Below are 16,465 nucleotides of genomic sequence, written 5' to 3' on the forward strand. Positions count from 1 at the left end.
CAGTTGAAACGATATTCCAGGGCTTGTATTTCCTATCATGATTTCCCTGATAGAGGGTTGCTGCTCACAAGGAAGCTATTAAACCAAGAGTTCCAAGTGGTGAAGTTGAAATCGTCCATTCACGAGTTGGTTGACCGTTACGGAATAGCCGTTTCACAGATGACAACAAATATGTTTTAATTGTTGTAACTACAATCCCGTCCCCTTTTCCCCGAATGCGACCTACCGAATTAGACTAGTCACCGGGTTTGTACTAGCATGAGCAACATGACGGGTGCCACATGTGGAGCAGGATCTGCTTACCCTTCCGGAGCACCTGAGACCCCCCCCCCCCCCCCCCCCCCCCCAGTTGCTCAGTCTTTGGTTTTCTTTGTTGTGTTTTGTGTACTGTTGTTTGTTTGTCTTTTTCTTTTTAGCCATGGTGTTGTCAGTTTATTTTCGACTTGTGAGTTTGAATTGGACATTTGGTATTCATCGCCTCTCTTTTACTTAAGTGATTTAATCTATTTCTATAAGATAAGGGAGAATTAATGACTGCAGAACAGTTTAATGAAGTGAATGATTTTACCAACTACTGTGTCTGATTTATATTTTTATACTTGGACTTTCCCATAGCCATAGACAGATTTTTCCGGTAATATATAATTAGAAAAAAAAACGATTGAACTATAGCAGTTGAATGATGTAACCTCCAGTGGTGCTTACTAAGATATGCAGTGACAGAACACTTTAATTGATAGAATTTTTGTTTATAGAAGACCAAACTCTGTTTCGGTGATGCTGTATATTCTGCAGAATAAGCAAATAGTTTACATTTCATTATTGTTATTTTAGTAAATATAGGGACTTCCCACATTTTTCAGTTTTCTCAGTTGCTTGTAGATCCATTCACATGTTTCGTTTTATATGTTATACAGGTACCACGGATTGAAAAGTAATCACAATTTGTCTGACTTGAATATAGTTTTGGATGTTTTATGAAGCCAAAGTATTTAAGGAAAATTTTCCTTGTAACATATATGGTGGCAGCGGTGGGATTTTTCTAAATTAGAAATTTACATTTAATTCTGACAGTCTTACAGTTATATTCGTTATGATGTACGTACAGTTAGGACTAAACAAGTAGAAGAATCAATAGCTTAGAGAAGACCGAGAAGAACAATCACAGCAAAGTTAATTCAACTTACAGAAGATGAAAATCAGCAAGAATCTGAAGAAGAGGAGATCTCTCACGCTCCTAAAACCTTAACACCAATACGATCGCGAAAGAAAGATTCTACAAAGGAGACATGGAACTTGAACGAGAGAAAATTCATCTAGAAAGAGAGAAACTTTGGAAAAAATAGCCATCGAAAAGGAGAAAATTATACTACAAAGAACTCAACGTGAAAGAAACATACAAGCAGAAAACGATACATTACCATTTAAAGTTAAACTACAACCTTTCGACCCAAAATACGATGATGTAATGATATTTCTGTCAGAGTTAGATGCAATAGCGGATCAAGCAAAAAATTATTTCCAATTTTGAAACTACTACAACTAAGAACATTACTTAATGGAGATGCGAGACATGTATCGTCACAGGCCTCAACTTCTTATGATGAACTCAGAAAATCTTTGATTGACAGGAATGGGAAACGACCCATGCATATTTTTGGATTTAGTCAACATTAGAAAAGAGAACAATGAAACATATAGAGCACTTATGTCCAGAGTAAATAAAGATTTGAAACGTTGTGTTAGGGATAGGGATCCGATTGAGTGTTTATAACAGGATTTTTCTTGAACACTTTATCATCATCGCAAGCACAGTGGATCAGACGAAATTAAGGAAAAGGATCTATAGTTGAACAAGCAGAAGATTACATTACAACTCCAACAAATCAGAAATACAACGAAAGTCAGAGGAAACCTTCATTTAATTCTAGTAACAACCACAAAACCAATAAGACACAAGAGAAACCGAAAACAATACCAAAGGATACTATTCAGTGTTTTAAATGTAAACAGTTGGGGCATTATATAAATAAATGCAATGGAAAAATTAACTTATCCTCAAGCTTTGCAAACATAAATGATTGATTTGTACACATTCCTGGAAAAGTTAATCAACAAGAACTATCTTTTATGATAGTTACTGGTGCATCAATAACTTTATTGCGTGAAAATGTTATAATCATAGTTGCATCTTGACTGGACAGAAGACAATCAATCATGTTTACAGCTATCGGTCAGCCATTTGAAGCGAAATTGATTGTTACAACGTATTATAAGAGACATTGCCAGGTGGGACTAGTACCTGATTTAATGGCAGATTCTTTGCTGGACATAGACGTCATCAATAGAAAAAGTATCAATGTAGTAACATTGTATAACAAGAGCTCAGTCCATGAAAGACAGAATGGAGGAGTAAGTATCCGCCAAGTTAATAGACGAGTGTGGAATTGACCCTCAGGAGTGTTTCGTTGAGGAACCCGAGGATACAACAGAAAATAAAACAGAAGATTTACATGATTTAAATGAAGCAACAGAGGATCAGGAACTCCAAAACATTGACATTAGCAGGGTTAATGCAGAAATTTTGTCAATACTTCCGAAGGAGGATCCTTCTCTTAGAAACTGCCGTGAACAGGCGTATACAACTCAAGAGTGTGTAGAGAATGGTCCCAAAAGATTTTACTGGGTATCGACATCAGCAAATAACATTAAGGTATAGCATCAAGTCGTTTTGTCTGCATGCCTCCGTTATTCTGTAATTAAATTAGCACGTGATCAACCTTTATAACTGGTCATTTAAGGGTGGAGATAACAAAAGAGAGGATTCGGAAAGCGTTTTATTGGCCAGGTATCTTCAGAAATGTAAGTGAACATTGCATGTCTTGTGACAAATGTCAGAAAGTTGCAAAACGAAGTAAAATTAAAGCACATATGCTACCTACACCTATCATTTTAATTCAGTAAAATATCAATGGACATTGTTGGACCATTACACAGACCAAAAAAGGGACATCGTTTTATCCTTACTACTGATGCAACCCGATACCCAGATCCATTTGCATTGAAAAAGTTGCGAAGCTGAGAATGTAGCCAACTGTTTGATTAAACTTTTCATTAATGATGTTAATTACAAAGTTAATGTCGGTGGACGTAGAGGTATTGTAACATATCATATCAACCTTTTGAAGAAGCATACTCGTGCAGTTATGCATATTACAAATGACCGAGAGGACACTCACATTAAGTTAGAACAGGTATTTTCTTATGATAACAATGAGACACTGCAGGATATTACATTTAATCAGCAGTTGATAATAAAGAGAAGTCACAATTGCAAGAATTGTGCCAGTCGTACGAAGATGTGTTCACAATTGTACCAGTGAGATGTTCGTTAGCAACACACAGTATTCGGACAATAAAAATAATACCAATTTCCAAAAGACCGTATCGCATTACGATTTCAAAACAAGAGGCATTTAAGCGACAGGTAGATGACATGCTTAAGCAGGGAATCATTGAACCATCAGAAAGTGCTTGGAGTACACTTATCGTCTTTGTGACTTAACCAGACAATTCAATCAGAATGTGCATTGATTATAGAAAACTTAATGACATAAGTTTATATGACAATGTATTTGAAAAGATTAGGCAAGCAAAATATCTGAGTCAGTTTGACTTATCGAAGGACAATTATCAGATCCCGCTATCTGAAGACACCATAGAAACATCAGAATTTGTGACGCCATATGGTCTATACGTGTTCGAAATAATGCCGTTTGGAAAGAAGAAATCACCAGCAACCTTTGATCGGGTCATGGTCCGTGTTTGGGGTGGATACAGTAATGCCGTAGCCTACTTTGGTGATACAATAATCTTCAGCGATACATGGAGTGAACATCTGGATCATATCAGAAATGTACTTAATAAAATAAAATCTGCAGGATTAACCATGCGTCCGACGAAGTGCAAACTTGTGGAAAGTGAAATTTTGTGTCTCGGCTCTGGAAAGACAAGACCAGACCCCAAGAAGATTACAGCTATGAAAGAATTTCCATTACCATTGACAAAAAAGGATCTACAAACAATTTGGAGGACTAAGAGCATACTATAGACAATACATAAGAAACTATGCCAAGATAACATCCCCTCTTAATGACTTTCTTAAAAAGGACAAACCAAACTTATTAAAATGGGATGAAAATGAAACAAATGCATTCAAAATTCATAATCCGTTAGTTTGATTAAACAAAATGAATGATCGTAATCAGAGACTGTTAAGATGGTCACTAGCGTTACAGCCATATACATTTGAAATAAAATACAGAAAAGGCAAACAAATGCAAATGCCAATGGCTTATCAAGGTTATCAGTATGATTATAATGTTGGGATTTATACGTCATATTTGTTCATAATATTATTCAGAGTGGAATAATTTTGAAAGGAAATTTCAATATTAGTGGTTAATTTTTCAAAGTGCAATATATATAATGTCTTTTATACCAAATCATGTGATAAAAAGGCATTCATAATGGAGTGTAAATAGAAAAAAAGTCAGTGCAAATTGTGTGATTAAAATCAGAAAATGTTTCAGTGGTATAAGACTTAAATTTCACTGTATTTTTATAATGAACTGGTTAAGATTTCAACTTTAGAAGGTTAAATTTTTAATTTGTGTGGGAAGGTGTTAGGACTGAAAATTGACAATATTTTACTTTAGTGATTTTATTTTTTTCTATAAGATAAGGAAGAATTAATGACTGCAGAACAGTTTTATGAAGTAAATGAACTTTACTGACTAGTGTGTCTGATTTATATTTTTATACTTGGATTTTCCCATAGCCATTGACAGATCTTTCCGGTTATATAATTAGAAAAACAATTGAACTATAGCAGTTGAAGGAATGTAATTGCAGAATCTTACTATTGAATTAATTGTAAATGTAATCTCCTCATACATATGCATAATTAAACTATTGACCATTTGGCGTTAACCTGGTATCCAATGTATCATTTTTTAAGATACAGTAGTAAAATAAACTGCTTCGCCGAGCGCAGCTTGATACGACCGCAGAGGTCCAACCCTAAGCAGTTGGGGCAAAAATTGACACAATATTCAAGCTTGATACAGGTCTGAATTTGGATTGTAATTAAATAATTGACACATTATAGGTTTCTGACACCGAATAAATGTAGTCAAAGAACTTGAAATTGGTTTTATGATTTGAATTTATATTCAATTGAAGATTTCTTGCTGTTGTGCAATACACTGTGCTGTTGTGCAATACTTATAGTCCGTTTGACTTCTATAAATCTTCAAAAAATAATTCTTAAAAATTCATTTTTACAAATAAACTTTTTTTTTTTCTTGATGTATGTTAATGTATGATATATACGAACTCCGACTATGAATATCATAATTTTGGGCCAATAATCAAAAAATTTACCCATTAGGTCTCTATGTTACTTCTATTTTTTTTTTAATAAAATACTTGATGGAGTAAGTATGAATAGTGTAACAGCCTTCCATTCAAAACAAAAACATAAGACATGTGCTTTAAACCTGTTTCATTGTGCCATGTGACTTAACTCATTTAAATATCAAAGGACACTATACATGTCATCAAAAATGACCATCATCTAAGTTTTTTTATAACTGGTTTTTATACGATTTTATAAGTGAACTTGCATGTATCTACAAAGATGTTATTTGTGGGAAAAATATCATAATCAGATATTTAATTTTATTTTTATTCCTTACCAAATCTTCATTTTTGTTACCTTAATTTGATTATATATTTATATATATCTGATAAAAGAATAAAAGCAAGCTTTTATTGCTTAAATCATGATGACAGTATTAACAAAATGGAGAGGCTCTAAAAAGTTTAATCAATAAGTATTTACAGAATCCATTCAATATTTACTTTTCATAAACATATGAAGGTATAAATACTAAAAAAAAATGCTTTATATTATTCATTTTCACTAAATTTCATTTCTAAACTGAATTTTGCCTTAAAATGTAATACTAGTAATGTCCAGTTGGAAAATATTACTAAGGTTACTCGTAGAAATTGAACAATGAAAAATACAAATTCATGTATACAGAAAGTTCAGTAATTACATGACATAAAACTTAAATGAAGTCCAAGTTTGTTGCTGGTCAAAGTTATTCAAATGAGAAAAGTCACATGGTACAATGAAACAGGTTTAAAGCACATGTCTAATGTTTTTGTTTTGAATGGAAGGCTGTTACACTATTCATACTTACTCCATCAAGTATTTTATATAAAAAAAAATAGAAGTAACATAGAGACCTAATGGGTAACTTTTTTGATTATTGGCCCATAATTATGATATTCATAGTCAGAGTTAGTATATATCATACATTAACATACATCAAGAAAAAAATGAATTTTTAAGAATTATTTTTTGAAGATTTATAGAAGTCAAACGGACTATAGTAAATCTGTTTTCAGAATTAGCAAAATAAATTGTGACCCCCAATTTTTTTCTTTGGAAAATTGACAGTTTCTTTAATCTTGAGGGAAAAAAAAATGACCCCCTCCCAAAAAAAAAGTTTTGTTTACCCCCTAAAATTTTTTTTTACCCCCCCCCTCCAAAAAAAAAATATTTGAAGAGAATTTTCTTTTGAGGAAAAAAAATTGCCCCCCCCCCCCCCAAAAAAAAAAATTAAAAAAATTTTGAAGAAATTTGTAAAATGTGGTACAAATTATGAGACATCCATACATTTAAACATAACTTATTGCCTGAAAACTAGAAAAATGCTTGTTTTAGACCCTTTCTGGCCCCTAATTCCTGAACGGTTTGGGCAATTACCCCCAAAATGAATCCCAACCTTCTACTTGTGGTATTGAACCTTGTGGTACAATTTCAGAGCAATCAAATACTTATACACAAGTTATTGTCCTGAAACTAGAAAAGTGCTTGTTTTGGCCCCTAATTCCTAAACGGTTGGGACCATCACCCCCAAAAACAATCCCAACCTTCCTTTTGTGGTATTGAACCTTTAGATTAAATTTTATAGAGATCCATACACTTAAACTAAAGTTATTGTCCGGAAACCAAATGTCTTCGGACGACGCTGATGCTGACGCCGACGCCGACGTGATACCAATATACGACCGCAAAAGTTTTTGCGGTAACTTTTGCGGTCGTATAAAAACAGTTAATATACTACAATGCCAAAAGTATATAAAATATGGACCGTCGCATTTAACATGTTTAAAGAAACGTACTTCACTCGAAGGCAGAATATTGATCAATATTGTGCTAGTTGAAAGGCTAATGAAAAATAACATGATTTTTGCTAAAATCTGATAAACTTTACTGCTGTATGATGTTATCAAGCCACACCTGAATATAGAGAGCCATGAAAACAAGATACGCTTTCTCAAATGATACATAATATAGGATGGTCATATAAGGCTATTTTAAAAATAGACATCTTTTACTACGAAGCGAAACAAATGGAAATTCTCGCTCTATTTATAAATATGACAACGAAATAATCTATTTATAGCGATAAATTGTATGGTAGTAAGGTAAGATTTTTATAACGTAATTGTTTTTCATTATGCCAGTTTTGTTACCGTTGTTTTCAAGCGGTTTATCAGACATATCTTACAATTTGTCACGTTAATAATGAAACGCCGGACAGAAGCTTCATTAAACATGTTAAATCTTATCTTCAAAAGCAGGACAAATATCAACATGTCACTGCAAAGAAAGGACACGAGTTGGATGTGCAAGCGGTGACGAGGAAATAATCTCACTGCGTTAGTAGAACATTACACTAAAAAGACGAAGCATTTATTGTTACTCTTCATCATAATCAAAATATGAAAGTTTTCCGAGTTACTCCATAAGATTGTTTTTGTATAATAATATTACATTATGTTGATGCTTAATTTTTTCCCCATTTGTATATTCAGATGTAATAAATTTATGATATAAACAAAGTGTTTTAATCTGTCTAAAATACGTTTATTGACTTTAAAATGCCATAAATCGATTAAAACAAACATATGAATAAAAAGAAATGAGGGGTAAACGTCACCGAAGCAGCAACCCCATAACAACTAATCAAATTTAAACCTAATTGTAACATGAATGGCAATTTTTCCTTTGATCTTCAAGTCAGTTAACTTCGGTTATTTTGAGAGGAGTGCTTTAACTGAATGATTTTTATGCCCCCGCCATAGCGGTGGGGGCATTAAGTTTTACCCTTGTCCGTCTGTACGTACGTACGTCCGTACGTCCCAAAATTGGTTTCCGTTCTCTAACTTGAGTTTTCCTCAACCAAATGTTATGAAACTTATACACAATGCTTATTACCACAAAACACAGATCAAGTTTGAATTTTGGTGGCGTCACTTTAACCGTTCTAGAGTTATGCCCCTTTATAAATGGAAAAATTGCAAAATTTTTAGTTTCCGTTCTCTAACTTAAGTTTGCCTCAACCAAATGTTATGAAACTTATACACAATGCTTATTACCACAAAACACAGATCAAGTTTGAATTTTGGTGGCGTTAATTTAACCGTTCTAGAGTTATGCCCCTTTATAAATGGAAAAATTGCAAAATTTTTATTTTCTTCTAAATATCAAGTAATTTTTAAACGACCGCAAAATTTTTTTGCGGTCGTATATTGGTATGACGTTGGCGTCGTCGTCGTCGTCGTCGCCCGAAGACACATTGGTTTTCGCAAAATAACTTTAGTTTAAGTGAACGGATCTCTATGAAATTTTACCATAAGGTTCAATACCACAAAAGGAAGGTTGAATTGATTTTGGGGGTAATGGTACCAACAGTTAAGGAATAAGGGGCCAAAAAGGGGCCAAAAATAAGCATTTTTGTAACTTCCAGACAATAACTTGTGTGTTAGTGTATGGATCTCTCTGACATTGTACCACAATGTTCCATATCACAAAGGAAATGCTGGGATTGATTTTGGGGGTAATTGCCTTAAAATTTTAGGAATTAGTGGCCAAAAAAGGGGCAAAAAACAAGTATTTTTCTAGTTTCATGACAATAACTTGTTCGTAAGTGTATGGATCTTTCTGAAATTGTACTACAAGGTTCCATATCACAAAGGAAAAGCTAGAATTGAGTTTGGGAGTAATTGCCTAAAACGTATATGAATAAGGGGCCAAAAAAAGGACCAAAAATAAACATTTTTCTAGTTTCCAGACAATAACTTGTGTTCAAGTGTATGGATCTCTCTGAAATTGTACTGCAAGGTACCATACCACAAAGGGAAGGCTGGGATTGAGTTTGGGGGTAATTGCGGAATTTGGGGCCAAAAAAGGGCAAAAAACAAACATTTTTCTAGTTTCAGGACAATAACTTGTGTGTAAGTGTATGGATCTTTATGAAATTGTACTACAAGGTTCCATATCACAAAGGGAAAGCTGGGTGTGAGTTTGGGGGTAATTGCCTAAAACGTTTAGGAATTTCGGGCCAAAAAGGGGCCAAACAACAAGCATTTTACAGTTTCCAGTCAATAACTTGTGTTCAAGTGTATGGATCTCTCTGAAATTGTACTGCAAGGTACCATACCACAAAGGGAAGGCTGGGATTGAGTTTGGGGGTGATGAATCATAAGGGGGTTCAAAAAATTGGGGGGGATTTTTTTTCCTTTTTTTTTTCTTTAAAATTTTCCATTGTAAGTTGGTTATTTTTTATTGATATATAAAAGCAAATAATAATGATATGGTTTGATTTCATCAAAAATTGAAATATTGGGTTTCTTTGATATGTTGAATCTAACCGTGTATTTAGATTCTTAATTTTTGGTCCCGTTTTCAAATTGGTCTACATTAAGGTCCAAAGGGTCCAAAAATATACTTAGTTTGATTTTAACAAAAATTGAAATCTTGGGGTTCTTTGATATGCTGAATCTAACCGTGTATGTATTTAGATTTTGGATATTGGACCATAATAGGTAAATTAAAAATTTTTAAGTTCTAAGACCACATTCATTCTGTGTCAGAAACCTATGCTGTGTCAAATATTTAATCACAATCCAAATTCAGAGCTGTATCAAGCTTGAATGTTGTGTTCATACTTGCCCCAACTGTTCAGGGTTCGACCTCTGTCCATGATTATAGTTGAATCAACTACAATCAATGCTTTATAAAATGCAATGTTTAATTTTGCCTTCCACTGATAAAACACAAATCAAGTTGAATTTGGGTAGTGTCACTTTAACCATTATTGAGTTATGCCCCTTTATAAATCGAAAGATTGCAAAATTTTTAGTTTCCATTCTGTAACTTAAGTTTGCCCCAACCAAACATTATGAAACCTATACACAATATTCATAACCACAAAACTAAGATCAAATACAAATTTCTTGTTTCCGTTTTCTAACTTGAGTTTGCCTCAACCAAATGTTATAAAACTTATACACAACCGTTCTAGGGTTATGCGTGTTTACAAATAGAAAAATTGCTGAATTTTTAGTTTCTGTTCCCTACTTAAGTTAGCCTCAACCAAATGTTATGAGACTTACACACAATGCTTATTATAGTCCGATTGACTTCTATAAATCTTCAAAAAATAATTCTTAAAAATTCATTTTTACAAATAAACATTTTTTTTTCTTGATGTATGTTAATGTATGATATATACGAACTCCGACTATGAATATCATAATTTTGGGCCAATAATCAAAAAATTTACCCATTAGGTCTCTATGTTACTTCTATTTTTTTTATATAAAATACTTGATGGAGTAAGTATGAATAGTGTAACAGCCTTCCATTCAAAACAAAAACATTAGACATGTGCTTTAAACCTGTTTCATTGTGCCATGTGACTTAACTCATTTAAATATCAAAGGACACTATACATGTCATCAAAAATGACCATCATCTAAGTTTTTTTATAACTGGTTTTTATACGATTTTATAAGTGAACTTGCATGTATCTACAAAGATGTTATTTGTGGGAAAAATATCATAATCAGATGTTTAATTTTATTTTTATTCCTTACCAAATCTTCATTTTTGTTACCTTAATTTGATTATATATTTATATATATATCTTATAAAAGAATATAAGCAAGCTTTTATTGCTTAAATCATGATGACAGTATTAACAAAATGGAGAGGCTCTAAAAAGTTTTATCAACAAGTATTTACAGAATCCATTCAATATTTACTTTTCATAAACATATGAAGGTATAAATACTAAAAAAAAAATGCTTTATATTATTCATTTTCACTAAATTTCATTTCTAAACTGAATTTTGCCTAAAATGTAATACTAGTAATGTCCAGTTGGAAAATATTACTAAGGTTACTCGTAGAAATCAGGAACATATACATTGAGATATACTGTTCCCAGTAGAAATTGAACAATGAAAAATACAAATTCATGTATTATACAGAAAGTTCAGTAATTACATGACATAAAACTTAAATGAAGTCCAAATTTGTTGCTGGTCAAAGTTATTCAAATGAGAAAAGTCACATGGTACAATGAAACAGGTTTAAAGCACATGTCTAATGTTTTTGTTTTGAATGGAAGGCTGTTACACTATTCATACTTACTCCATCAAGTATTTTATATAAAAAAAAAAATAGAAGTAACATAGAGACCTAATGGGTAACTTTTTTGATTATTGGCCCAAAATTATGATATTCATAGTCAGAGTTAGTATATATCATACATTAACATACATCAAGAAAAAAAATGTTTATTTGTAAAAATGAATTTTTAAGAATTATTTTTTGAAGATTTATAGAAGTCAAACGGACTATACCACAAAACTCAGATCAACTTCAAATTTGGGTAGCGTCACTTTTACCGTTCTTCAGTTATGTCCCTTTATAACTATATGATATGCAAGCGGGGGCATCATCTGTGTCCACATGTGGACACTATTTACATTTATTTAGTTATTGCACTCTTTAGTCCCACAATGTGTCGCTTGTCATAGGAAAAGCAAAGAATTGGAGGAGCTTAGACCAGTGCTCTAACTTCCTTCTCAAAAGTTGTTATTTCACTGTCTAGCTCCGCCTTCCTGGCTTAGTAAACTATGAAATCAATGACCATAAAATGTCTTAATAAATTTAAACAAAATGCATGCAGAACAATATATCCAAAACAAAATTGGAGGGTGGGGTGGGGTGAGGGGCTTACCCTAACACTAGCCAAACTTGTAAACCCTAAATTAAAAATGGTTTCCTATACATTTTTCTTGCATCAAATGAATGCTCGAGGAGAGCTACAAAAAGGAATAACGTGGTCTATAAACGAAGGGGTGATATTGATAAATTGGTCGAACCTTATTTTTATCGTGACAATATAAATATCCCAAAAAAAAAATGTCACTGGAATTTTAGTCGTTTAATTTCCTCCACTTAATGAAAGAATAAAAGTCGAATAAAATTTTGAATCACCCATCACCCCCTTTTTCATGAGTTTTCGGGGAGAAAAAATATTCAATAACACGTAAACTGGCTATCGAGCCTGAATCCCACGGCAACAATTCATTTAAATGTACCTGTATCTGACATACAAATCCAACTGACATCTGCTGCATGAAATCAGATATAGTATCACGCCACTATTTGATTGACATATTGAAAAGTACAATACAGTTTTATTGGTCAGCATTTAACCTTTGACATGTGTTATAGTCCATTGATGTTATAAATCATAATTAGCCACGCCTTACTCATTAACATATTTAATCCACTCAAAGCTACGCTTTTCATGAATTAAATACGTTAATTCGTAAAAGGCGTGCTATATATATAACTTAGATAACTTTTAAAAGGTCAACATAATGTCTTTCATGATATAATAGTTTCTCTGCAATATGTAAAGCTTAAAATCGCCCCTAGCTACAGAAATATAACATAAGAAAAAGAGCATGCATGCAAATCTATTTACCAGTATAATAGACAGCAAAACACATATTTACAATTATAGTTATTGAGCAATCAAGTCGGTATATATTAGTTAAAGTTAAATATTTATACATGATACTGTGTATATACACTGCACAGCTTGTTTTATCATTGTCTGCCATAATTAATGTAAAGTATAACTATTTATATTTTATTCATATTTATATTTCAGACAAAAGGGAAAAAAATGTCTTCAGATTCGGAGTGTACATTGTTTCAATGTCCAATATGTCTAGAAGAATTTATAAAACCTAAAGCTTTGCCATGTCTACATACTTTCTGTAAGTCATGCATAAACGAATTTATTCGCAAGTCAACAACCTTAACAGATTTCTTTGTTGTGTTTAATTGTCCGGTTTGTAGAAAAGAGGTCAAACTTGAATCATGTCCGTCTGATCCCGCGAAATATCTTCAGGATAATCATATAATACAAAGTATGAAGGAAACTTGCCTTTCCAAAGGAAAACTCTGTAGCATTCACAGCTCTAAACAGGCTGACCATGTATGCACAGAACATAATCAAATTGTATGTTATAAATGCATCATCGATAATCATAGGTTCTGTATCGTCACAGAAATATATGAGGCTATAGAAAGTAAAAGACACAGTATTACACAAGTCCAAAATCAACTTATAATTGGCAAAGAAAATATGGGGACTTCAGTCAATGCTCATTCTGAAGAGAAAAAAAGAATATTAGAAAGTGAAAGAAAATGTACGGATGGTGTAAAGCTATACGTGGACGAGTTGAAAAATCTCATCAAAAAGTTAGAGAGTCAAATTTTGGATGACATACAGAAAAATACAAAACAAATACTTCAAAGAGTTGATAAGAATCTTACGGAAACCAATAAGGAGATGACATATCTTAAAACGGTATTAGACGAATTTGAAATAATCAACCTCAAAGACATTACAGATTTCAACAAGTTGACATCCATAGAACAGAAATTAAAAACAGCACATCAGCGAATGAACAAAACCGGTCGCAAATCGTTATCTGATATACACTTGTTAAGATTTCAGCCAAATATGGACTTGTTTAAGGTTCTAAAGGAAAACGATGCGATTGGAAAAATATCCTATACAGGAATTAAAGTTCCTGGTAATGCAAAGACTTCTAGCACACAAGATGTATTGAAATGTACAGAAACAGACGCTAAAACGAAACAGGTTCTAAAACTGCCTTTGACAACCGAGAATACTGGTTCTTCTGCGAATAAGGCAACTCACACAAGGCCTGTGAACAAGGTGGTTTCATTAAAAGACGACAACCAACAGCTGATGTCTTTAAAGACAAATACGGACAGGGAAGATTGCTTTCTTACAGGAATTACACTCTTGCTGGACGACAGCATGATTGTAGCTGACAATGGAAACATGAAAATTAAACATTTTAGTGCTGGTTGTAAGTTTGTTAGTCAAAAAGTCTTCTCTTCTGAACCTTGGGATGTTTGCAGAACAGAAGAAGACGACTTCATTGTTAGTTTTCCAAGCGACAATTTGATCCAGTATTTTACCTTTAGAAAAGGCCTTATCATCCCGAAACAAGACAAAATATTAACGAACGGCAGATGTTATGGACTGTCCTATCATTGTAATAAAATAGCAACATGTAATAGGCGAGCATCGGGTGTTTTTATAGAGGTATATGCGGGTCTAAATGGAATTATTGCTGAGTTATGTGTCTCTGCTTCAGTGCTTTCAGAATGTTGGTACCTTTCGTTTTGCTCAGACGGAGAAAACTTAGTATACACAGATCAGACTACCAATTTCGTTTCTTGTGTTAATTTAATGTCAGGTAGAGAGAAGTGGAGAAAAACTATACGGTCTCCAAGAGGCATTGCAAGATGTCAAACGTTTATGTATGTAGTCAATTGCAAAGCCGCAAAGTTAGTGTGTTTATCAGAGGACACTGGTTTGCCAAAAAGAGAGATTGATTGTAGCAGTTTAGATGGTGGAGCATTTAGTGGTGTTACCGTCAATACCGACCAGACAAAAATATTTCTATTACCGATGAAGGGGTCAGAGGCATTAGTGATCAAATAACTTGTAATGATCATGCACATAAAAGAATGATGTTATGGAGTTCAGAATTATTAATTAAATAAATTATGTCAAAACGAAAGTATGTGATTTTTTTCACAAACTGATGATAGAATAGATATTGGATGAAATACTTACGCTTTAATATATTCCAGATGCCTTAAATATTGTTCTAAGACGTGAAGTTTTGACTTATGTTTTGGGGGGAAAGAAATGTTTTTGAGGTTTGTTTTTTTTTTGGTGGGGTGAAGAGAGTGGTATTCGTTTTTTTCACGTTTTTGTGAAATATTTATTATCAACTTATGCTATAGAATATTAACATTGTCGTGGTACATGTGTACTAACATATGAAAATACGTGATAGATTTTATGTGTTGATTGCAACAAGCCTTCAAATAGAAATTATTATAATAATCTCTCTGAAAACGATCATGATTTATTGCTTTAGTCCTCCACTCTGTTTGATCAGTACTTCTTACGTTTTTTTCTTTTTGGTGAATGTTTATCAAAAATGTTTTGCAGAAGCTGATACCGCAGATAAATCTACTGAAAGAAATGGAGTTTTACCAAGACGTTTTAGTTAAAATTCTTAAATGACATGTAATTAATCGTTACACGCACCTGTTTTCACAAATTTTTGATAAACTTTTACAGGATAATCTGGAGTTATAGATTCTAGGTGCAGGGGGTGATCATTTTATTGAATTTAAAGTTTCTCAGTATTTTCTTTGTACTATTATGTTCTACTGGTCGTTTGTAAATCCAGCTTTCGGGTTTTTGGCTTTAGGCGTTCCTGGTGCGGGTTGGTCCAGAGGTGCGATTCGGACGCATGAGATTTTTATAGTGTTGTTTTCATTTTAGATAACCTTGTTTTTATTTTTTACTTAAGTGCCAATATGCCTAAGAATCAGGCAGTGGTGAAAACATGACAAAAAAGAAACCAACTCGGGTTTATATTAATTTAAATTTAGAATATACAATTATTGTCTTTTGATGAGGTAAATGTGTGGTTTTATTGACTTTTGAAAAACTGTCACAAGGTTTTTCAAAAGTCAATTAAACCACATATTTACCGAAACAAAAGACAGTAATTGTTTTATTCCATGTTCCGAGACAGAAAAATATGTGTAAAATAACAGTTATTTACCAAAACCAACTAAACGTCAAACATTGTATCGTTATTATACACGTAAAAGCACGCGATGTTTTGCGCGGTGAATATACTTTTTCCGCAGGTGAATATGCTTATTTATTCAAAATCCCATTCATATAGAAAAACCTGCTAACAGTTGGAAAGCAGGTCACGGTTTGACCCCAAGTCTATCAGCAACAATAGAGTCACGTGACCGTGAAAATTCAGTAAAACTACGGATGAGAAAAACCTCACTTTTACTCACTAAAATAGCACTGTCATGGTAAAAACTTATTGATCAAAATAATCTTGAATATACATAGTTTTAAGACGTCAAAAC

The 16,465-nt window shown here is 33.0% G+C and overlaps 1 protein-coding gene across 1 annotated transcript; it reads left to right on the forward strand.

Moving 5' to 3' along the window:
- Nucleotides 1–7,540: 7,540 nt before the first annotated feature.
- Nucleotides 7,541–15,422, forward strand: LOC127730607 (E3 ubiquitin-protein ligase TRIM31-like). The gene is made up of 2 exons (XM_052239067.1): nt 7,541–7,566; nt 13,119–15,422. Exon 2 carries the CDS (start codon nt 13,134–13,136, stop codon nt 14,994–14,996), a length of 1,863 nt encoding a protein of 620 aa, XP_052095027.1. The 5' UTR covers nt 7,541–7,566; nt 13,119–13,133; the 3' UTR covers nt 14,997–15,422.
- Nucleotides 15,423–16,465: the final 1,043 nt, after the last annotated feature.

This window comes from Mytilus californianus, unplaced genomic scaffold (assembly GCF_021869535.1).
Source record: "Mytilus californianus isolate M0D057914Y unplaced genomic scaffold, xbMytCali1.0.p SCAF_2, whole genome shotgun sequence".
Classification (NCBI taxonomy): Eukaryota; Metazoa; Mollusca; class Bivalvia; order Mytilida; family Mytilidae; genus Mytilus; species Mytilus californianus.